Source organism: Plasmodium vivax, chromosome 3, assembly GCF_000002415.2.
Source record: "Plasmodium vivax chromosome 3, whole genome shotgun sequence".
In the NCBI taxonomy this organism is placed as follows: domain Eukaryota; phylum Apicomplexa; class Aconoidasida; order Haemosporida; family Plasmodiidae; genus Plasmodium; species Plasmodium vivax.
The window spans coordinates 296,144-318,752 of NC_009908.2; the positions used below are offsets into that span (position 1 = coordinate 296,144).

At 50.6% G+C, this 22,609-nt stretch overlaps 6 protein-coding genes across 6 annotated transcripts, besides 5 other annotated features; 3 read left to right on the top strand and 3 right to left on the bottom strand.

Moving 5' to 3' along the window:
• Positions 1-555: 555 nt before the first annotated feature.
• On the top strand, positions 556-3,415 carry PVX_000800 (hypothetical protein, conserved; the record flags this gene model as incomplete). The annotated part of the gene is made up of 5 exons (XM_024731192.1): positions 556-1,015; positions 1,136-2,009; positions 2,220-2,770; positions 2,996-3,089; positions 3,280-3,415. 5 exons carry the CDS (start codon positions 556-558, stop codon positions 3,413-3,415), a joined length of 2,115 nt encoding a protein of 704 aa, XP_024586958.1.
• Positions 2,084-2,178: a microsatellite.
• Positions 3,416-3,966: 551 nt separating the features above from the next.
• On the bottom strand, positions 3,967-10,266 carry PVX_000795 (hypothetical protein, conserved; the record flags this gene model as incomplete). Its single annotated transcript, XM_024731193.1, has 1 exon — positions 3,967-10,266. The coding sequence occupies one exon, from the start codon at positions 10,264-10,266 to the stop codon at positions 3,967-3,969; it is 6,300 nt and encodes a 2,099-aa protein (XP_024586957.1).
• Positions 10,265-10,294: a microsatellite.
• An 875-nt stretch (positions 10,295-11,169) lies between these two features.
• PVX_000790 (pre-mrna splicing factor, putative) lies at positions 11,170-13,367 on the bottom strand (the record flags this gene model as incomplete). Its single annotated transcript, XM_024731194.1, has 2 exons — positions 13,025-13,367; positions 11,170-12,789 (listed from the first exon to the last, which is right to left on the bottom strand). Exons 1-2 carry the CDS (start codon positions 13,025-13,027, stop codon positions 11,170-11,172), a joined length of 1,623 nt encoding a protein of 540 aa, XP_024586956.1. The 5' UTR covers positions 13,028-13,367.
• Positions 13,368-13,400: 33 nt separating this feature from the next.
• Positions 13,401-13,448: a microsatellite.
• Positions 13,449-13,902: 454 nt separating this feature from the next.
• PVX_000785 (ribosomal processing protein, putative) lies at positions 13,903-15,815 on the top strand (the record flags this gene model as incomplete). The annotated part of the gene is made up of 1 exon (XM_024731195.1): positions 13,903-15,815. One exon carries the CDS (start codon positions 13,903-13,905, stop codon positions 15,400-15,402), a length of 1,500 nt encoding a protein of 499 aa, XP_024586955.1. The 3' UTR covers positions 15,403-15,815.
• A 282-nt stretch (positions 15,816-16,097) lies between these two features.
• PVX_000780 (hypothetical protein, conserved) lies at positions 16,098-19,097 on the bottom strand (the record flags this gene model as incomplete). Its single annotated transcript, XM_024731196.1, has 3 exons — positions 16,098-16,172; positions 16,364-16,447; positions 16,614-19,097. The coding sequence occupies 3 exons, from the start codon at positions 19,095-19,097 to the stop codon at positions 16,098-16,100; spliced, it is 2,643 nt and encodes an 880-aa protein (XP_024586954.1).
• Positions 19,098-19,245: 148 nt separating this feature from the next.
• Positions 19,246-19,270: a microsatellite.
• A 701-nt stretch (positions 19,271-19,971) lies between these two features.
• Positions 19,972-20,023: a microsatellite.
• A 593-nt stretch (positions 20,024-20,616) lies between these two features.
• On the top strand, positions 20,617-22,563 carry PVX_000775 (chaperone DNAJ protein, putative; the record flags this gene model as incomplete). The annotated part of the gene is made up of 1 exon (XM_024731197.1): positions 20,617-22,563. The coding sequence occupies one exon, from the start codon at positions 20,617-20,619 to the stop codon at positions 22,561-22,563; it is 1,947 nt and encodes a 648-aa protein (XP_024586953.1).
• Positions 22,564-22,609: the final 46 nt, after the last annotated feature.

Below are 22,609 nucleotides of genomic sequence, written 5' to 3' on the forward strand. Positions count from 1 at the left end.
AAACATTGTGCATACCGCTTTGATTACACAGCAAACGTGACGTGTGTTCTATGTGCCGAAACGGGTGCAATTCCTTTTGCGAAAAAGGTGCCTCTTTAAGATAAGCATTTTGAGGTCCTAAAAAAGAACGAATAAATAAGTGAACAAAAAAGTAATAATGAAATGCCTTTCAAAAAATCACACTAGGCAATTTTCCCATCTGGCAAAGCGTCATCCATGCGCGGAATGATCGCCCAAATGGATGACATAATTTATAACTCCTAAAAGGTATCAAAAAAAAAAAGAAAAAACAAGCTTGACGAGTGCGGTTGAAAATACGTGAAGTAGCCATTTGGCAGAAAAGCGAAAAAGTTTTAACAAATCAACGAAGTGAAACCTTGTGGCGCGTGCCTGAATGAAAAAAAATGTGAGTCCCAAAAAAGAATAAAAAAAAGCACTGTAAAAAAAATGCCAAAGAAACAAGTGCGCAATTTTAGTAAAAACAGAACGGCGTACGCACACATGTGTAGCATACAGATGGGAGGAAACAATTTGACGAAGATGTAACCCCAATTCATGATAATGAAAAATGCGATTAAAAACCTGGCCACGTGTTTATCCTGCGTCCTGAGTCTGCTTCGATACGTGCACTATGCATACCGGATTGACAACATAACAATTAAAAAAACACAATTTAGTGACGCCTTGGAAAGGACAGTACACAAAATTAATAAACGCGTCCAAAAGGACAGGGCCGTATACTATGATGTGTGCAAGTATAAAAAAATCCCCAAAATTTTAACCGAGAGGAATAAGCCCAAAAATAACCAAAAAGTCAAGTACATCGTAGGGATCGAAAACACGTGTGATGATACCTGCATCTGTGTCCTTGACTCAAATTTGAACATTGTTAAAAATGTGATCATATCCCATTTTAAGGTGGTTCACAAGTATGAGGGTGTGTATCCCTTTTTCATCAGCTCCATCAACCAGCTGTTTTTGAAGCCCTACGTGGAGAAGGCTCTCGAGGGCATTGGTAGGGGAACCGCTCCACTGGGGCATCCTCCCAGGGCATGTACATTTATACGAACACACATGTGCGCTTATATATGCGAATACACATGTGCACTGTTGCGTGCCTCCCCCCCTACTGCAGACCAGAGCCGAATTAGCTGCTTCGCCTTCAGCGCGTGCCCGGGAATAGCCAAAAGTATGGAGGCAGCCAAAAACTACATAGGGGAGAGGAAGAAGCAGAACGAAAGCATACGAGTGAGTCCGATCAATCACGTTTTTGCCCATGTCCTTTCGCCCCTCTTTTTCCACGTCTACAATGATGAAAATACATACACGAATAGTGGCCAGTACAAGGGAGGAAAAAGCGACCAATCGAGAAATGAACGTAGCATCGACATGCACATCTCGGAGGAGGTCAGAAAGGATAAGGCACAAATGGAAAAAGTGAAGGACATTCTGCAGATTCTCAATAGCAACGATGTGACGAAGCGGAAGATGGCGCTTTTGAGCGAAGAGGAATTTTTAAACTGCGGCGATTATGTGCTGCGGGGGGAGATGGGCAGCGAGGCGGTCAAGAATATGGACGGGGAGGCACCCCAGGATGTGAACAAGGAGGCACCCCAAAATGTATCCTACAAACGGGAGAACACCTCCTCTGCGCATAAACCGCAGTACAGTGGGGAGGCCCCCCAGGGAAGCCGCTTAACAGATGGATACCTCTGCGCGTTAGTGTCCGGAGGAAGCACACAAATCTTCAAAGTGCAAAGGAACAAAAAAAACGAAATCAATTTGAGCAAATTAGCCCAAACGGTCGATATTTCCATTGGAGACATAATTGACAAAATTGCCAGGCTGCTGGGTCTGCCCGTTGGGTTGGGGGGAGGTCCCTTCCTTGAGAGGAAGTCAGCAGAGTTCGTTCGAAGAATGAAGGAGCAGCGGCTAAGTGGGGAGGCTTGCGCGGATCCATTTCAGCCCTTTCCCGTTCCCTTCTGCGCGAACAACCGAGTCGATTTTTCGTAAGAAAGGCTACCCCATCGGTAGCGGCGTTGGTGCGGCGGTGGTGCAGCGGTGTTGCGGCGTTTCCATGGGCTACACTGTCCGTGTGTCGCCCTGGACATATCTCTCCGTTTCGCTTCTACGCTTTGTTTGTCTGCTTCGCTTCTTCACTTCGCTTCTCCACTTCGCTTCTCCACTTCGCTTCCCCACTTCGCTTCCCCACTTGGCAGCTTCTCAGGCCTGTACAACCACCTGCGCAAAATCATCGAGGAGTCAAAAAAGGGAGAGTCCTTCGAGCGGGAAAAAGACAGGTATGCCTACTTCAGTCAGAAAAACATTTTCAACCACCTCCTGACGCAGATTAACAAAATTATGTATTTCTCTGAGCTGCATTTTAATATAAAAAAAATATGCCTAGTGGGGGGAGTCGGGTGCAACCAATTTTTGATTAGCAAGTTGAGATGCATGGCTAGGGGGAGAAATCAATTGCAAGTTCGGCTAAACGAATTTAAAAGGTTAAGGAAAAGGCTAAATAAGAGGTTAAAAAAAATAAGTGAGAAAAAGTTTTTACATTCGAAAGTTTCCAAGGAAGTGCTCAAAGGGGAAATAGACTTCAGTGCATCCCTGGCGTGGGATGTTTACCTAAAGCTTCTTTTAAAGAGGAAAACAGAACGAGATATCTTGTCAGCTTTAGAGTGTTTTAATTTTGAGGACTTTTCGAAACTGAAGGAGGGGGGGCACTTCCTTCTGGAGGGTCATTCCGCTTCCCCCGAAAGTGAAGGTGAGTGATTTGCCCTGTTTTTAGAGCGATTTGTGCGGTTTGTTTCTCCATTTTAAGCAGTTTGCTGGAAGGCTTTTTCGCCTTTGGGGGATTAGCCGTCTGAGTGTCCTTCCACCGCGCAAGTGAAGGGGCACGCCAACGCGCACATCAACAGGCACATCAGCGCGTACATCAAATCTTACCTTAACGCCCACCTCATCGCTCACTCCGCCGCTCTACTCGCAGCGCCCTGGAGCGTGTACAAGACGCCGCCCAACCTCAGCAGAGACAACGCGGCCATGATTTGCTTTAGCGCCTTTTTGAATTTGCACAACAAAAGGTAGGTACCCCCCCCCGAGGTATTCTCCATCCGTGAAGAGGGGACCCTCCTGTGGGGGTGTGTCTCCAGGGAGTTGACTCCCACGCATAGGGAAACGCGCCCACAAGTGGTAATGCTGCTTCCACACAGCAGGTAAAGCTACAGCCACATTGGTAATGCTACTTCTGCACACCCCACTTCCCCCTCTTAGCGACCTCCATGAGGATGCGTCTCAGGTTGAAATTAAACCAACGGTGAAGACCCGGGTGGAAAATAACTTCCTCCTCTTTTCCGACATGATCGTTTTTGATGTGTTTCTGCGGAAGTTTGGCGCCCAGGGGGGGTGATAGCCCCTCCACGCAGAAGCACTCATGAGTGGGGGTCTGCCTACCCAACTACTTACGCGCGATGTTTTCGTAAACATGTGGGGCGTTTCCTCGGCGCGGTTCTCACGAGGAAGAGGGGGAAGGGAAGACATAGCTAAACCTTCACATAGCCAGGCGAGTAACTCCATGTTCGTACGCCCTTTGCAGCTCCAACCCGGTGGGAATCCTGCACCACAGGGTTTTCCCTACCGCGCTTTCACCCCCCATACTATTGCTCCGATCGGAGTAATGCTGAAAATGACCACTTGGAGGAACCGCCAAATGGCACCTTCTCACGAAGTAGGCATTAAAAGGGTTCCTATGCGAAGGGGGTATAGCCATCTCCATTGTGAGGAGGAACAGCCACCCCCCATTGTTGGGAGGCACATCGGAAGGAACAACAAATGAAACGCAAAAAATACGAAAAAATGGGGGTCGCGCGGGGGGGCAGACACATAACAAACGGGAACAAAAAAAAATAAAAGAATAAATGAACGAACGAGTAAGCCCGCTCAGCGCGACGGGGAGGGAACTCATAGCTTCAGCCCCGAGCAGTGGTCATTAATGACCGAGAGGTGCCCCGTAGGGGGCTGGAAAAGGTCTTCGAATTCGTTTACCATGTAAATAGCGTCATCATGTTTATAGGCGCGATTAAAATTGGACTTGCTTAGTAGACCACTGCTGACTTGGTCCACCTTGGCTTCCTCCCTCGAGACAGAATCCACACACAGGTAGGGCTGCTCGAAAAACCGGTGCGAGTAACGACCGAGCAGTTTGTACACCCTGTTGAGGTAGTAGCAATTTTTTCTTCGCCGAAAGTATTTTGTTGGCACCCGCTTTGTGACGCACAAGTGCATTTTCGTCGTTGGGGAGGGTTGGCCACCCGCTTGAGGGGGTAAATCAGCTCTCGGATTAGTTCGCCCATTATTTAGCGGACCTTTTGCGGGGTGACCCCCCGGGTGCAACTCGAAGCGGACGAGGACGAAGGAGCAGCCCATCCTGTGCGGCACCACAAACAGGTGATTGGGGCCAAGCGTCCTGACCGTTAACACGGTGGGGTGCGACACGTGTACGTACAGCTGGCCATTCAGGGGGGGAAGCACTCTCTCCATATTTACACTATACAAACGGATGGACAGGTACTGAACCACATTCAAGGGGATAAATTTGCCGCAATAGTTGAACACCTTCAGAGAGGAAATCTCCGTTATGTTGACGAGAAATTTTTTGTAAATATTTTCATGTCCGTTCCTGTAATGAGCATTATGTGTGATGGCCCTCCTTTCCGTGCGCACGTTTTTTCCTGCTGATAGGGGGAGGCGCTGCTCATAAGTCCAGTGCGCCAGAATTGCCAGGCAGTGAAAGCTTCGATCGAATTTGTAAACGCCGCTACTGCTGAGGTGCACGACTGGCAGAGCTATTCGCTGTGTCTCACGTCGCTGAACAACTAAGTTATACACCTGGGAGTGGATGACTTCTCCCTGGTGGGAGCTGCCACTATATTTGGTAAAATTCGCGTACAGGAAGAAGCGCCCTTCGCTGCGCGCCACGATGGAAAGGAACGCATCGGGGGAGACCCTTAAATCGGTGACGATTGTGCGTCTCGCGGGGGGGGGTCCATCCGGTTGGCCATGCGATTGGCGTGATTGAAGTGATTGGCGTGCCGCCTTACCGTCACGCTCGCCCCCCCCCAGCAGGACGCTCCCATCGTTGACAAAATACTCCACCTGGAACAACTCCGCTGTGCGCTCGTAAATCAGGCGAAAGTCCAGCGAGAGGAACGGGCGCGCGTCCCCCCCTCCGCCATAAAACCTGGCGAAGGTCTCTACCTCCTCATTGGGAACCAACCGAATGGTGTCCTCTGCAAACAGCCTCATGGATCGTACATAATCAACCGTCACGTCAAATTTGAGAAAAAAAAACTTTCGCAATTTTTTCTCCTCTTCCACTTCTTCGCAAGTGTGTGCATCCGTGATGTGGCATTTTTTGCTTCCCCTGCGATGCTCCACATAGTGATGATAATACTTTTCCACGTCGTGAAAGTCCGCTTCCAACTTTTGGATGTTTTTTAAATTTGCCCTTCCCTTTTGTTGGCTGAAAACGGTGTAGTAACTTTCAAAAATGGGGAAAACGTGAAGTGCCGTTTTTCCCACAGAGCTGCCTGATTTGATGGAGCATACGTGGATGCACTTCTCCCCAGGCAACTTGAACACTCCCTCCACCGCCACTAGTTTTTCATTTTTTGAAAGGCACACAACTTTATGTATGAGCGGGTGGCATAGCTGGACGGGGATTTCCACGGTCTGCTGATAGGAGTGTATCAAAATGGAGTTTCCTCCCCCGTAAAGTGAAACCCCCCTTGAATACACAATTAGACGCGTCATGTTTGACCAAATGGAGATGAGTCTGTTGGCCAGCTTATACTTCACTTCCACTTGTATGTAGTATTTGCCTTCATGTGAGCTGCGCAGCTGGAAGAACATGTCCGTCGATACGGCGGTAGCTTTTTCCGTTGTGCTGCGTTGTGGCGTTTGTAGCTGGTCCGCTTGCTCATTCCACCCCTCTGGAGACCAACTCAGGGGGGTCATCTCTACCCGCTTGTTATAATCGTAGGTCAGCTTCACCTGCAGCTCCTGCGTGGGGAGCATACTGACCTTTCTATTATACTTGTCAAAAAATTGGACCCTCATGGGAACTGCCATTTGGTCCCCCCCTTCTGCATTTCGAGCGAGCAGGGATACCTCTACCCTCGCCAATTTGGAAAATGAGAAACGAATCTCAAGGTGATCCATTTCGTGCACCAACATGTTTTGTATCGTCAGAATTGCGTTTGCCTGGAACGACGAGTTGACGTACACGCGGGTGCATTTCTCCGGGGGGGACTTGGGGCGCTCCAAATCTACGATGGTCGCCCTTGGTTTGGTTCTTTTCACGTGGTGGCCACTAACATTGTGATGGCCGCCAACATCGTGATGGTCGCTCCCCCCGCGCAGCTTCTCCCCCTCGGGGGGCGGCAGCACGCTGATCCGGTTGGTCCCCCTGACGGAGTATCTCAGCGCGTGCAGGGGACACCCACCGCTGTCCACCGATGTACAGATGGGCAGTGAGTAATACACATGCGGAGAGAAAAACAAAACCAAATGGTCCTCATACCAGATGCGCATTCTTTCGCAAAAGTGAAGAAACACATATTTTTGAAAGTGGTGTGAAATGGCTCCGCCTTCACCATCACGGGAGGAATACTCCACTGTTAGGAGAAATTTCCCAGCTGAGCAGGCTGCAAAGGGGTTCATCCCGTTTGGGGGTCCACCCATATCATCCTTCTCAACCCCTTCGTCACTGCAGTTTATCAAAATTTTACTGTTCGTCTTAATCAAATTTTTTCTTTTCTCCTTTGTCATTTGGAAGTTGCTGGACTTCCCCTTTAGGCACATTTTGAGGAGGTCCCCTGAAGAAGGGTCTTCCTCCAAAGTGTAGCGAAACGGCTCGTTGGTGAGAATCACATTTTCATCTTCGTCCACGAGGAAGGCCTTCATGTAGTAGTCCACATTTTTGTAAAGCGTCAATTTTGAGCCCTCCACCATTTGGAGCTTCTGCACATATTTGCTAAAAATGGTCACTTGGATGGACGAGGGGTACTTGAAATGGACGGGCAAATGGTTCTCCGTCACAACTTGGGGGGTTCCAATCCCCCACGTTTTCATCTTTACTAGGATGTTTAACGTCACGTGTTTTTTTTCCCCCCTATCGCATCGTATAGTGTAGTACTGCTTGATGGGGAAGAAGGGTTCATATGGGAGTGGCGGAGAGTGCCCCTTGGCGGGGGGAAAAACGGAGTGAGGTGTTCCCTCTCTGTGGAAAGGACTTCCCTTTGATCGTCTTCCTCGTGGGGGGACTCCCCATTTGGGCCTAAAGTCGTATTCGAACAGACGTCTATTGTATAACCTCCACACGGGGATGTATTGCTCCTTCGCATTTTCGTGAAAAAGCTCTCCAGTAAAAATATTCCTGTGTGGGGCAATACCCATGCGCTGCTCACTCAGGTAGAATTCACTTTGAAACTTCTCCCCAAGGAACAGCCTGCTGAAGAGGGGTGCAGCTGCGGGAAGGCCCCTCCTCTCGTTGAGGAATCGATTTCGTTTAAGAGTCAACTCGGGGAAAGTACCCTCGGAGGATATGCTAACCCTGTGTGGGGTGACTGCAAACCCGTCGTACACAATCAGATGGGCCATCTGCCCAAACTTCACAAATTTGCTACACACAAAATCGTGGCAGATAATGCCTTTAACTTTTTTAAACACTCCAAAAGTCATTTGTGTGTCTACGCTCCTCTCCTGTGTGTATTCCATGCGGAGTGGGATCTTCCTCTTCTCCCTTTTCCCTCTCAATTGGTAATACGCACATGCGTTTTGGTAAGCGCCTTCCAATTTGAGAAAGCCCGCATGTTTTTTTACAACTTCCAGGTAGTTCCTGTCATGCTTTATCTTCATGTGGTGACGTACTACGTCAAAGCAGCTGCTGATGGGTGTCCCCCCCTGTAAAGCTTCCCTCCGTTTGAAGCGCCCATTTTGGCCCCTCTTCAGTAGGGCCATTCCACCTGCACGCTGCGCCTTCATTGTCATCCAACCCAGGCGCATGAATATATACACATTAGTAACTTCGTTCTCCTCGAGGATACTCTTCTGGGCAATAGCGGAGAGATGCACTACCCGGTCTCCCACATACACAGTGCTCAGGAAGCAATTATTCAAATGGGGATCGTCACAAATTAGCAGGCATATTATATCGAATCTGTTTTTACCGCTGGGTGGGGTGCCTTTGGTGTGCCTCCTTCTGTGGCTATTCCCCTGGGGGGGGGTGCTCCCCCCTGGTGGGGGCTTCCTCACAGATATGTGCAACTTCGTTTCGTCCGCGTGGGCGTCTAGGTTGCCCCCCCAGTTGTACAGCTTGAGGGTGCGCTTATTGGGGGGGTGCCTACTGCCGGGTTGCCTATTGGCTGTACTCCCCCCCCCGGTGCACTGATAACGTATCGTCTCGCCGGGGAGCACAAACAGAGTGGACATAGAGAGGGCCCCCCCCTTCACGTGGCACTTTACCGGCGCGGATATGAACAGGTCCTTTCTGGAGGCGTAGTCCCCCCTGTAGGTCATCTCGAGAGAAACTTCCCCCCCTTTGCGTATCGGCATGAAGTAGTAAGCCCCATACTCGGGAAAGAAGTGCAGAGGGAGGACGCTTAACTTGTGGCTTTTGGAGGAGACGGTCAGTTTGACGTCCCCGCTTGTGTACACGCCGTGCAGCTTCGCGCCTCCCTCTCCGTAGAGCTGCATGAGGCAGAGGTACTTCCTGCGGAGGGTGAGCTTTTCCCCTCCGTCCGTTTGCCCCGCTTGTGCATTCGGCTGGAAGAAGGACTCCACATGTAGGTTATCCACGTAGTAGTGCTCTCTGTAGAAGAAGTGGGCCCTGATCATCTCAATTTCGCCTTCAACCGCGCCCCTATTGGGGGTACCACTCCCCGGGGGTTCCCCCCCGATGAAGCCGAAACAGGCGAGCTTGCTCTTCGCCACCCTATGGATGTTCACACGGGAGGAGAAAACTTGCCCGCTGTGCAAATTTTTGACAATTATGTGTAGGCTCCTCCCACTGGTGCCCTCCTTAATTTTTAGCACTTCCTCGGACACGATGTCGTAGCTTCGGCTCTGCTGAATTTGGTACCCATTTGGGGAAATCTCCACGTAGTTTTTCCTTATGCAGTTGGTTAGCCTCACACTGGTACTTCGCCTTATGGGGTGTCTTCCCTCCACATGTTTGCTTAGCAGCGAGGAGATTGTTACTCTTCTGCGGAGGGGAGACGCACGCAGGACGTGTCTCTTGGTGAGGGCTGTGCAGGAGAAGCGGTCACCATCGCTATATTTGGCATCGTCATGTACATTACCACTTTCATAGTCAGTATGGTTGTTCTTCCCTGCTGGGGGACGCTCCCTCCTGAGGATGAGCCGCACGAGGGCCCCTTCCGGGAAGTCTACCCCGTGAGGCAACAAGGAGAGCCACTCGTACACAAACACAGTGACGACGAAAAAGAGGGGCTTACATTTGTTCGGAAGCGCTATGATAACCCTCGTCTTGCCCACCTTCCCCTTCGTCCTCAGCTGCAGTTCTAACTCTCCCCTCCCATGTTTAACGTGTGCATGCTGCAAGTACCTCTCATCGAAGAATAGGTTAAAATGGCTAGTTTCTAAGATGCTTATCTTCTTCCCACTGTCCGAAATGATATACAAATTTTTGCTCTCATTTTGATTTTTATACATGACGATGCCGCTGCTGACCATGTAGATTTGGCTACTGACAAGGTACTCCACGGCGATGTACTTCTTCTCCTCTCCTTGGCTGTTCACTCGCACGAAGAAGGAAGAAACAGATTTGCACGCAGCCTTTTTTTTATTTAACAGGATGAGAATTTCACTTGCGCATATGTCGTCGCTCGTGATGGTGATGCTCCTTCCAGGGGGATCTCTTCTGTCTACCCCGCCTTTCCCGGCCACTTCATCCCCTTTTTCCACTCCCGTCGGTTTCTCTTTCGGTCCTGCCCCTCCCTTTTCCGCCTTCCCCCCTTTCCGCCTCTTGGCCGGCTCGTCCCCCCCCAAATAGACGATCTCGAAGAAGTCTTCGCTGAGGAAGTACCACCAGTAGCACTTGTCCGGCGAGCCAGACCCGTAATAGCGCAGGTTCTTCTCGTCGTTTAGATTGTTAAACGAAATGATGTCACCGTAAAGGATATCATTTTTTCTGCTCTCTGTGAGGGACGCGAGGAGGTAGGCCAGAAGGAGCAGTCCCATCTTTATATATTTTTATATATATATATATTTTTTTTTTTTTTTTTTTTTTTTTTTTTTCCCCTTCGTCCAATTTGTTACCGAGTTGGCTCTCCAAAATAGCTTAGCAGCGAGGTGGCCATCCCGCGCGGTCCATGTCAGGGGTAGATCCAGCAGGTGCCCGGTTCGACCATCTTTAGGCAGAATGGAGTGTACGCGTTCGTGTTCCTGTGCGTGTGTGTGGAGGGGGCACTCGTCGGTCACGCGCATGTGGAGCGCACGGCTAGGCGCGGCCGAGCCCAGTTGCTCTCCCCCAACAGAGAAAAAAAAAACACACTAGCATGGAGATGAGGGTGAAGATGGGGATACAGATGAACATGAGCATTAACATGCACATGCTCGTTCACACGCAGGGTGGCCGCTTTCCTAGCCTACAAGTGGGCCTGCTTCACCGCACCCGCCTCGGCAGCTGCCCAACCTCAAACTGCTTCCCTTTCGCGGCGAGCCCACACATTCGTCCGAACGTACCGCCCGGCATCTCTTCACTTTGGTGCGTTTTGGGGCAACACGACTGGTATACTCACATGGAGGTGCGTTTTGAGGCAACCGGATTGGTACACTCACGTGGATTTGTGTTTTTTTTGGCGCATTTTTAAAAAAAAAGGGAAAAAATGCCGCTTAAAATAAAAGCGCGCAGTGCGCTGGGCGCGAAACAGAAAAAAAAAGTAAATGGCAAACGGCAAAGTGCAAGCGGCCAAGTGAAAAGTGCAAAGTTGGTACCTCACAGATGGGGCGAACTGCGAATAAGCAGCGCTCCAACGAAGCGGGGGATAAGGTCCGGGAGGGTGCACCCCCACCGGCGTACCCCTCACGCCGTTAAGCAGCTACACCGTTACGGTGCTACCCCGCCGCTGCACCGCTACCCCGCTACACCTTGCGGAACTGGGCCTTGCTGGAGAAGTACTTGTTCTCGAGGGGGTCGGCCCGGGGGTTGGCGACGGAGGGGTTGAAGAGCTCGATGCCCTGCAGGGGGGTGAAGATCAGGGAGGACGACAGCCCCCCAGTTGCCCCGCTGGAGTGCACGGCGAGGTTCTTTTTCCTGCCCACAGTATTCACCTTCTGCTTAGACTGGTATTTCAACTTGGTAATATTTGAGTTTAGCAAAGCTGCATTTTGATCGGTGAAGGTGTAGAAATCTTCATTTGACTCGGGCCCAAATGGCAACCTATTAATTTGCTTCCTCAACTCTGTGATTTCCGTTTTTTCTTTTAACTTCCTATAGCGTTTGCCTCCTCTTTTTCGCTTCCTCTTTTCATCCGGCATGGGTAGGATTTTCTTCTGCTTCATTGGAGGTGGCTCTTGCAATTTTATCAAATGGTTTATTAGGTTCTCTCGCAGCAGCAACCCGTATTGTCCCTCGGAGTACTTCTTAAAGTAGTCCACTCGGGATGCTAGGCTACACTTGCCAGCTAGCAAACTGATTGCCTTCTTTTTAAACGCATCAGGGACGCTCTGCACAATTTCGGAGGTACTTAGAATTCCTATGCCGAAGGTCTTCCGCACGTTGCTGAGCCCAAGCACGGATTTCTTCGAGCTGCCTACCACTATAAGATTTTGAGATGATGTGATGGAGAGATTTTTTAAAGACCCCACGGAGCTAATCAGGCGAGCTGTTAGTGCACTGCCTAGCAGCATGGTCAAGTTGGGGGCGAGCAGAAACATCTTGCTCTCTAAGTACAGCAAAATCATTCGTCTGTTTTCGTTTAATTCCAGCGCTTCATTGCAGAAGGAGAGGCAGTTCTTCAGCGAGTGGTCAGATAGGTTTATCCCTGTGGTCATACTAGACGCGACGGTGATAGCCATAACAGTGGTGTTCGGCAAAATGTCCGAAAAATCAATGCTTTTCAAATCGCTTTCGTTTTTTATTTTACTCACCACGCTGATGTACTCCAGGGGGGTATACACTATGGAGTCCAGCTCCGGGAATTTCGTCGAGTAAATGTCCCTCACGTACTTGTGGATGTTTAGGATCTCCGTGTCGATTTGGATGATCAGCTCGATGCACTTCTCGATCAGCACTTCGTCGGCCTTCTTGGAGGGGGTGGCGTTGGGGGAAGCGGCGTCCTCCCCCAGCTCATCCGCGTCTATGCCTCCTCCAGGTGCCTCCCCGTTTCTCCTTCGCTTCTTGGCCCGACGGGTTACTCCACCGTCTTCGTCAGCTTCGTCAGCTTCGCCATCCTCGCCGCTCCCCTCCTCCTCCATCACGTAGTCCCTGATGCTGCTCATCATCTTGAGGAAGTCCTCATCGTAGAGCAACTCAGATACCTTCCTCTCCTTTTTTTTTATCTTTTCGTTTAGGAACTCCTCAATCGCATCAACAATCTCTTCGTAGTCCCCCTCCTGGAACTTGGCCTCCTCCACGTGGCTGCCCTTTTCAGCTTCTCCTTGCCCACCTTCCTTCTTTTCTGTGCCAAAGTTGGCAAAGCTACTTTCTTCCTCAAACTCGAGGTCTTCCAGGTCCTGCAGAAATGTGTCCGCCAGGGTTGCCTGCAAAAAGGGGGGGGGGAAGAAATAGCCAAGCAGAGGAGACGAGACGTAGGCTTCGCCTCCACATACGCGTAGCATTGCCGCCATCCGATAGGCGAAGCAGCGTTATCCTTTCGCACGCAGCAAAGGGTCACCCTGGAAGGGGTGTTTTTCTCCAGGGCACCAACTAAAGAGATATGTTTGCAGCACTGTAAGGGTGTTCGCAGAGCTGTACCAATGTTGGACGGGAACTTACCATTTTGCTTGCCCTTCATATAAGTGTATACTCTCCTTTGGGCGGGTCCTCCTTCAGTGAGCCGCTTTCCCCCTTTTGGGAGCACACAGGGGGGGCGCAGTTTGGCAGGGATAAACGAAAGCGGCCCCCCCCAGCGTTTACTTACGAATTGGCATTGGGGGGCACCACGTTTTATGGCCTTCAAACAATTCAGCTCAGCTATCGGGTGGTGCGGCAAGTGATCCGCGGGGCCGCGTACTTTGTTATGCAGCACAATCGCCTCTCCCCTTCGCTGCTTCCCCCCCTTCGGAAGAATCTTTCAACGAATTGGAATTTCCGCTCTGGGTTCTCCAAAATGTGGGGCAGTCAATTTAGGGGAAAAAAAAAAAAAAAAAATTCGCGTCAAAAGGTTGAGCGGCACTTCGCAAAAAAAAAAATAAAAAAAAAAAAAAATAATAAAATAAAATAAAAAAATATACATAAATAATACCTAGCTATGTTCACATCGCAGCAAAATCGCAACGCCGACGTCGCGCGAACAAACCAAACCAACTTATAAGGTTCAACCGAAGAGAAACTTCCCCGCAAGGAGGCCACCAACCGAGGCATCCTCTTAGTAAAGGCGAGAACGCATCACAGTTGCGGTTGTTCACTTGGCACAACGTAAGCTAAGGAGATAGCGGAGGAAACGCGCCCCTTTTTTTTTCCCATAATTGGATCACCACGCGGAGGAGAAACAGGGACTGGGGTAGCCCCCAAAGGGACGAATAAAAGGAAAACTGCTCAGCAGAACAGTCGGGGGAGAGCGCAAATCGGTTTACCTAGGAGTATCGCGCAAGAGCCGCCCCCCCAACGGTTCACCCCGAAGTATCGCGGAGGAGCCGCCCCCCCAACGCAGCATGGAGGTGAAGATCCTGCACAGGAACCCGGAGGAGTACAAAAACAACCCGGGGGCCTCCACCTACAAGCATAGCAGAAGCGTGGACCCAAACATCCACCTCTTCCAAAGGGAAATAGAATATAAAAGGGCCCTAAATGCAACGAAAATAGATAAAATATTTGCCAAGCCGCTGGTAAAATGCTTGGATGGACACGACGATTCAGTCCGATCCCTCTGCGTGTCAAACAGGTCGCTAACGGACCTGTACAGCGGGAGTTGTAATGGCTTCATTAACATTTGGAATGTGCTCAATAAAACGTTAATTAAAAAGGTGAAGGCCCACGAGGGGTTCGTGAGGGGGCTGTGCGTCAGCCACGATGAGAAGTTCCTCTTCAGTTGCGGCGACGACAAGTATATTAAGCAGTGGGTTATCGAGAGGGGTAGTGGGGTGGGCGGCCACGAGGATGCCAGCAGCTTGGCCGCTGACGGGGGCATTGGCTCGAACAGTTTCGACGCGAACCGCTTTCCCGCGAACCGCTTTCCCGCCTCTCAACCTTCCCGGGGGGAGGGAGCACTTGTGGCCAGCCAGAACATGCAGAGGCTGAACCTCCTGTCCGACGAAGTGACGCCCAAAAAAATCTACGTCTGCAAAAGCGTGCCCAACAGCATCGACAAGCATTTCTCGGAGCCCCTAATCATATCAGGCAGCCAACACCTAGACGTCTGGGACTACTACAGGAACAATGCCATAGCTAGCTTCGATTACAACAGCGAGTACATTTATTATGTGAAGTTTAATTACGCCCAGAGGAACCTAGTGGGGTTAACCCTTTCGGATAATTCTATAGGGCTGGCTGATATTAGAGCCAAGACGCCCATCAAAAAAATTTTTTTAAAATACAGATGTAACGCTCTAAGCTGGAATAATATGAATCCAAAACAACTTGTCGTGGCAAATGAAGACTCGAATCTTTACACCTTTGACATGAGGCACTTAAAAACAGCTACTCTTGTGCACAAGGGGTTTGTAAATGCCGTGCTAGATGTGGATTACTCTCCCATTGGGAACAAATTCGTTGCTTGCTCATACGACAAGACAGTTAGATTGTTTCATAGTGACGAATCTAGGAGCTATGATGTTTACCACACGAAGAGAATGCAACATGTCCTCTGCTGCAAGTTTAGCTTAGACACCAAGTACGTCTACACCGGAAGCTCAGACATGTGTATTCGCATTTGGAAATCCTGTGCCCATGAGCCATCTGGGGTCTTATCAAACAAGGAGAAGCAAGCCATTAACTACCGAAACAAGCTGAAGGAGAAGTACTCGTCGATGAAGGAGATCAGGCGCATCAGGGACCACCACCATGTGCCTGCGCTCATCAAAAGTATGTCAGACAAAAAGAAGGTGATGCTGGAGGCCAGGAAGCGCCGCGAGGGTAACAGAGTCAAGCACTCCAGGGACCCCCACCAGCTGCCCCTCCCGGAGAAGAAAAAAATATTCGTCACGGAGCAGTAGTGCAGGGGGCGGTGGTGCCGCGTTCAGCGCGTTTAGCGCGGGTAGCGCGTGTATGGCGTATATCACGTTGGGGGGGCACTAAACATTGCTTCCTCATCTTCTTCCTCCTCTTCTTCTTTTTTTACGTTCTTCTTTCACCACTCGGTTGGCGCACATCATCTCAACCCCTTTCGCGTGATGTGCATTCGTAGTTTCATTTTTATTTTCCCCCTTTTGTGGAACATGAGAGGGGGGAGGGGTTCTCCCGAGTGCTCCGTGAGACACTCTCCTAATGCGGGGTGCGCTGCATCACTGAGCCCTTTGCAAATTCTTCCACATGTTTGTAACTTTTAAAACATTTGTCATCTGCTACTGCTATATGCATGCGCGCACATCGCGTCTGCAGTTAATCCTTTTTATGTGAAGAAGCCCCCAATGGGGGTCCCTCCTTTTTCCACCTCCTTGGCGTATGCCCTCAATAGTAACTTGTAAGAAGCCCACCGCGGAGTGTTTCCACCATTCGGGGGGGAAGGGAGTCCACGTGGATGGCGAAAAGGACCACAAGGGGTAGGAAGCGCTGCAAAACGGTGCAAAAGGTCGCTCCTCTGTTCTTCAAACGGGTTGGCGATGCGGGCGATAAACATGGCCATACGCAACTCCGTCTAGCAGAAGACACACGTACGCGCAGCGCGCCGCTTCGTCACGCTGCCCTCGCTTTACAAAACGCTGACATTGTTGAGGATGTTCTTCAAGTCGAAATTTAGGAACCACCGGTTGTAGTTTGCTCGAATCTGCGAGGGGAGGAGGTGGGAAGTGGGTACGCGTGTGATCATATGATTGTAGGCAAGTGGGTACGCGTGTGATCATATGCCTGTAGGCGCGTGTGATCATATGCTTCTATGCGTGTTTGCTGGTGCCACTGGTGGGGGCCGCCTAAAGGGAGAGGGGCTCCGCAAACGGCGATGCTTCTCGAAGGGCGTACCATTCCGAGGAGGCTCCCCTGGAAGGCGGAAACCCTCTCAGGGGTTATATCCTCCAAGCTGCAAATCAAAACTTCGTTAATTTCCTGAGGGGGTAGAAGAGTGTGTATCGCATAAAAAGGGACGTTCCACATGTGGGCACACAGGTAAGTAAACGCGCTTATGCATACGAGGGGAATGCCAACATGCGCCTCTTTGTGCAACGTCCACACGTTTATCTCTCCGCATGCCATCACCCTTACGAGTGCTCACCTTATTCGCGGAGGGGATGCTAATGACGGAGGCGAACAACGTCTGGAAGAAGCGGCGAATATGTTTCCTCGCAGTGCCATCCCGCGTCAACACGTTAATGATAAGCATCCCATTGCTCTTCAAAAGACGCTTAACATCCCGAACGTTGACTTTATCCAAAAATTGTATCTGCGGACAAGTGACGTACACTTTGTACCCATCCATTTCGACATACGAATTTTGCGCATTGTTAATGTCCAGAAAAATTGCGTCGTAAAATTGAGAGTTACCATAATTCTTCACATAATCTTGCGAATCGTTAATAATATAATTCGTTTGGTGCTTTTGATTTTGCTCCACCTGTTCATCACAGAAAAGGGCGCAAAAAGATTTTACCGTCTCGTCAATTTCGACGACGTCTATGTGCAGGTGGAAATCTGCAAAAATGGACTTGAGTATGTTCGAGAAGACGTTGGTGCCTCCGCCCAAAATGAGGATGTTGAAAGAGGGAGGGGCCTCCTTGTGGCTGTCATTTATTAGGAAGAAGAGGCTGCAGCAGAAGCTTATGTGGTACTGGCTCGCCGATTCGACGTACTCGAAGTGGGGGCTCTCCCCCGCGGGGCACAGCGGTTGGCCCACCGCTTCACCCGCCGCTTTGCTCACCACTTGGCTTATGGCTTCACCCCCCGGTTTGCTCACCACTTGGCCATTTTTCTTCTTCTTTGTCCCTTTCTTTTCCCCCCCCAGGGTGTACACCAGCTCGGACTGCACCGTCAGCGGGTCGTACGAAAATATCATTTGCCGTTTGTAAATTTTTTTCTCTTCAAAGTAGGCGCGCCTCTCCTGTTGGTTCTGCAGGAGGGCTCGCAGGGTTTCCTCCACGGGGTGCTGGCTCTGCGGTTGGCTTCCCCCCTCTTTGCCGCTTCCCTCTTTGCCGCTCTCCTCTCTGCCGCTCCCCCCCCCGTCCGAGTCGAAATGCTCCGCCAGGAACTCCTCCGTCACGAGGACGTCCCGGATGATGATGCCGGACGCGTAGGGAGACTTCCTGTGGGCAACCACTCTGCAGTTCTTGACGCTTTCGTTTAGCACCATGATGGGGAAGTTGCCCGAATCGGGGAGGGCCACCTCGTTCAAAATGTTTTTCAGCTCATTTTTGATGCACTCCAGCAGGACGTCCACCGAGTGCTCGCTGTGGAGCAGTTGGTTGTCAAGAAGTTGGTTCTCAAGAAGTTGGTTGGGAAGAAGTTGGTTGGGAAGAAGTTGGTTGGGAAGAAGTTGGTTTGGGGGGAGTTTACTGTTGCCGCTTCCCCCTTTACCGCTTCCCTCTTTGCCGCTTACCTGGCTGGGGGGGGCCAGAAAGTTCGACCGCATCACCAGGAGGAGCCGCCTGGTCCGGGCCTTGGAAGCCAACTCCTCGTTCCCCTCCGGTGTGCGGTAGAGCGAGTGAAACTCGTAGCCAAACGGGACAACCACAACGACGGTGTTGTAAGTGGCTCTCTCGGTGAACGAGTCGTAGACGACCACGTTGTAGTCACACCTATTGAGCTTCTTATTATAAATGTCTAGAACAGTTCTCTTCCCTTTTTTAAAAATATGAAGATTTAAATTCCCCCTCGTTTCGTTAATTTCACTGGGTAATTTCCACAACGAAATGACATGGCTAGTCCCCATTTCTGGGTTAACCATTTTTGCCTCGAATTTTTTCCCCCCTTTATCGGTTCGATAGAAGGCAAATACGAAGGGGTGGTACTTAAATTCGCTTGTGTTTTGTTTTATAAGAAAGGGGAAAACCTCCAACATGATTTGCTCCCTGTACACGTTACGAACCACCTCCTTAATTATATAATACTGGGCGAGAGTGATAACAAGGAATAGGTCCCCCTTTTTCAAATGCTTAAAGACAAGGGAGAAGTAACTCTCGGCATTCCTTCTGCAGATCTCCTCCTCATTTTGATCGCACGATATATATGCATCTAGGAACGCTTTGTCGAAAAAGATTTTATAATCTACCCTTTTCTCCTGTGCCTCTTCTTCTAACTTGGCTAGGGCACGGTCAAACTGCTTAGCGTTGCTCAGGTCTATATTTAGGAACTGCATTTTCTCTCCGAACTTTTTCTTCATTTTTTTGATCACCACATCTGAGTAGTCTATATTTACGATGTTACGGAAGCCGTCTTGGAAGAGTTCGTGGCTCAGGTGGGAGTTCCCGCACCCCAGGTTGATCAGCAGGCAGTTTTTGCTAACGGGCTGGTCGTCCGGTTGGCCGTCCGGTTGGCTATCCGGTTGGCCGTCCGGTTGGCCATCTGGTTGGCTATCTAGTTGGCTACCTGGATGGCTCCCCCCGGCGAGATAGCCCAGCCGCCCCCGTATGCACCGGTAGACGATGTGCCGCACATCCCCGTAGTTCCCATACCACTCGAAGTTCTTCTTGTCGAAAAATTGAAAGAAGCTGTTCCAGTAGGCCCGGTCCCGAAAGTCGGAGAACCCAGCTGGCAGGACCTCCATGCGGCTGTCTCCCATCGGGCGCACGTTTGGAGGTGTCGCTCGAAGTTGCCGGTTTGAGCGGCCCCCACAGATTTGAGGAGATATGCGGAGATCTGCGCAGATGATTTGCTTGTACAAATGGAGGGAAGGGGGGAGCGACAAGGAAGAGGACGCTCACTTCGCAAGGGAGCTTCTCACAAAATAAAATAAAATATAATAAAATGGCGCAGTGGAAAGGCGAATGATTATGGGGAGCTCATCCGTAGAATTCCCTCTTTGTATACCCCTTTAGGTTAACTTTAAAAGAGTGTGGAAGGTTACAGTATAATTTGCAGGCTTAAGCACACGCGAACCAACACAGCAAAGTACCCACTAACATACGGCGTTTTCCTCCTTTGGGGTGGAAGATGTAACGCTGAACTGGCTCAGCCAAAGTTGGTTTGATGGTTTGATGGTTTTACTCCTCGGATGAAGATCCGCCCCGCCTCACCAACTGAGGAACTCGTTACCTTCTTTCTTCCCCCTCTTGCGCCTCACCACTTTGACACCAAACGGGTATTGTACAGCGTGGGTTCGGTTGGCTAGCTGGCAGGACGAGGAATGGTTCCCCCATTTGTAGAATGACGCAAGCAAAATAGGCAAACAAAAGCAAAACGTAGAAACGATACGCATGCGCTGGAATATTTAGCGCTTCATACGTTAAAGAGAGTGTCCTCCACCCGGCAAGCATCTACCGGTAAGAAGTTATCGCCCCAAGTATATTGCATAGGAGCGAAGTGTGGCTCTGTTCCTTTTTTTTGTGCATCTTCCACTGGGTTTACGGTACCACGCCAAGTACAAAATGGTGTAGGGCACGGTTAAACGCCATGCGGGTGGTGCGAGGAGTGTACATAGGCGATAGGTACGCGGCAGAGGGGAAACATGTTTTTTTTTCTTCTTTTTTTCTTCTTTTTTTTTCTTTTTTTTTTTTTTTTTTCCCATTTGGTGAGTTGCGTATGGTTATATTTCGTCATATGGGGATGGCCTCCTTTCGGCTTGGTCCGCTTTGCCTTCCCCTTTCTGCTTTCCCCTTTCTGCTTTCCCCTTTTGCCGGGGCTTCCGCGAAGAAATGGATTGCCGATCCGCATCTCTTGGGAACCCCCGCGACATCCCCTTTGTGCCCCTCAACATTTGGTAGCCATTTTTTCCCGAGTATGTGTTTTTCCCCCATTTTATGGAGGTGAAAGGAAAATCCCCCCGCTGCTCGCAGGCTAGCACATCGGTGGGTCCCGCGCTGTAGCAGCTCATTCAGTTGAAACGAGTTGGCACATTTGGGGCTTCCGTTTTGGAGGGCTCCCTCCCCCCGTGTAGTAGTGCCCTCACCACATTCTGCTGAACTCTTCGTGGGAGTGTCGCTTTGGCTGGTGCGAGTGCAAAGGTATAGCAGTGGCCACGCCGCGTCATTTGCAGCACACACGTTTGGGGGATCCCCGGCAGGTTGCCCCCGCTATCGTATTGGCGTCACACCGGCGCCATTTCGCCCCCCTGACATGACACCAAGATGGTAGCCCCGCTGCGCATCCTGCGGAAGGCGTGGAACGAGAAGTTGCTGCTCGAGAGGACCATATTCACGCAGGCGCTCAGGGGTGGTATAGGCAGCGGCATCAACAGTAGTAACATCGGGAGAAGCGGCACTGGGAGTGGCGGCACTGGGAGTGGCGGCACTGGGAGCGGTGGCACCGGGAGCGGGGCCCTCCCGTGGCCCCTCGCCAGGAGGAACATAAGCACCTCGAGGAGGTGGTTGAACCAGGACCCCTACAGCGTGCTGGGCCTATCCCGAAACGCCACGACGAATGAAATTAAGAAGCAGTTCCGCTTGCTGGCCAAGAAGTATCACCCAGATATAAACCCCTCCCCAGACGCGAAGCAAAAAATGGCCTCCATAACAGCAGCATATGAGCTTCTGTCTGACCCGAAGAAAAAAGAATTTTACGACAAAACAGGAATGACAGATGAAATGAATTACGATGGACATGGCTCCTCCGGATCTGCCTCTAACTTTGAAGGAGCCTTTTCCGGGTTTGGAGATGCCTCCTTCATGTTCACCGATTTTGCAGAAATGTTTAGCAACATGGCTGGGGGGAAGACCACGTCCTCCACCAGGGGAGAAGATATCCAAACGGAAATTACCCTCAAGTTTATGGAGGCCATAAAAGGGTGCGAAAAAAACATCCGTTTAAACGTCAAAGTGTCATGTGGCAGCTGTAACGGCTCGGGAAAAAAACCGGGGACGAACTTAACGATTTGTAAAGTGTGTAACGGCTCGGGGATTCAAAGGATCGAGAGGGGGCCCATCATTATTGGAGTCCCTTGCAGAAACTGCTCAGGAAATGGGCAAATTATTAACAACCCGTGTAAGGAGTGCTCTGGAAGCGGGGTGAAATTTCAAACCAAAAATATTACCCTAGATATCCCCCCGGGAATTAAAAAGGGAATGCAAATGAGGATCCCAAATCAGGGGCACTCAGGTTATAGAGGAGGGAAAAACGGGCACCTATTTGTTACTATTAACATCGAACCTCATAAGATCTTCAAATGGGTCGATGACAATATTCATGTGGAGGTCCCTTTAACCATGAAGCAGTGCCTTCTCGGAGGGGTCATCAAGGTCCCCACGCTTAATGGAGATATGGACCTCCTCATCAGGCCCAAAACGTATCCCAGCTCGGAGAGAGTTCTTAAAGGAAAAGGCCCTTGTAAGGTAGACTCGCATACCAATGGGGACTTGATAGTAAAATTTAGTTTGAAGATCCCAGACAGGTTGACGCCCCGGCAGGTCGAGTTGATTGAGGAGTTCAATCGGATTGAGATGAACCAGGGCCGGGACGACTCCGCGGAGAGGGCCAGCCAGGGTAGTGGCGGTAACAGCGGTAACAGCGGCGGGGGTGGCGGAAGCGGTGACAACCGGGACAGCCGCGCCGGTGTACGCACCTCCCGTGAAGCCGGAGCCGCCAAGGGCGCGGGGAATCACATCCCCGAACCGCCACCCATTGCGCAGAAAAAAAAGAGCAACGGCAGCAACTGGGAGGGCAAGAGCGACTCCAACGTGCCCATTCCGCCGCCCCCCCCGAAATCGACGAGGCAGGGTGGAGAAGCAAACAGGGGAGAAGCCCACCGGGGAGAGGCCCCCGCAGAGGTGAACAAAGACACACGGTTGCACAATAGCGTTCATACGGCGCACTCCAGGGAGGACGGCTCCGCAAGGCACTCGAGCAGTACCAATATGAGCACGAAAAACGCAGGTAGTTCCTCCTATAAAATGGACGACGCAGCGAATAGGGTAAACTCCCCCGGTGTAGGAGCCCCCCCCGATAATACCACCAAGGGGAGTGAACAGCCAGCCGATTCGTACCACCCAAGTGGGACGGACGCCAGAGGGGGGAATTCCTCCTCCACCTTTTCCTGCGCCAAGAAATGGATATCAGACAGGTTGAGGCCCAAAAGTTAGGGTTTTTCCCCTGGCCTTCCTTGGCAGCCTTCTTCCCCCATTTTTG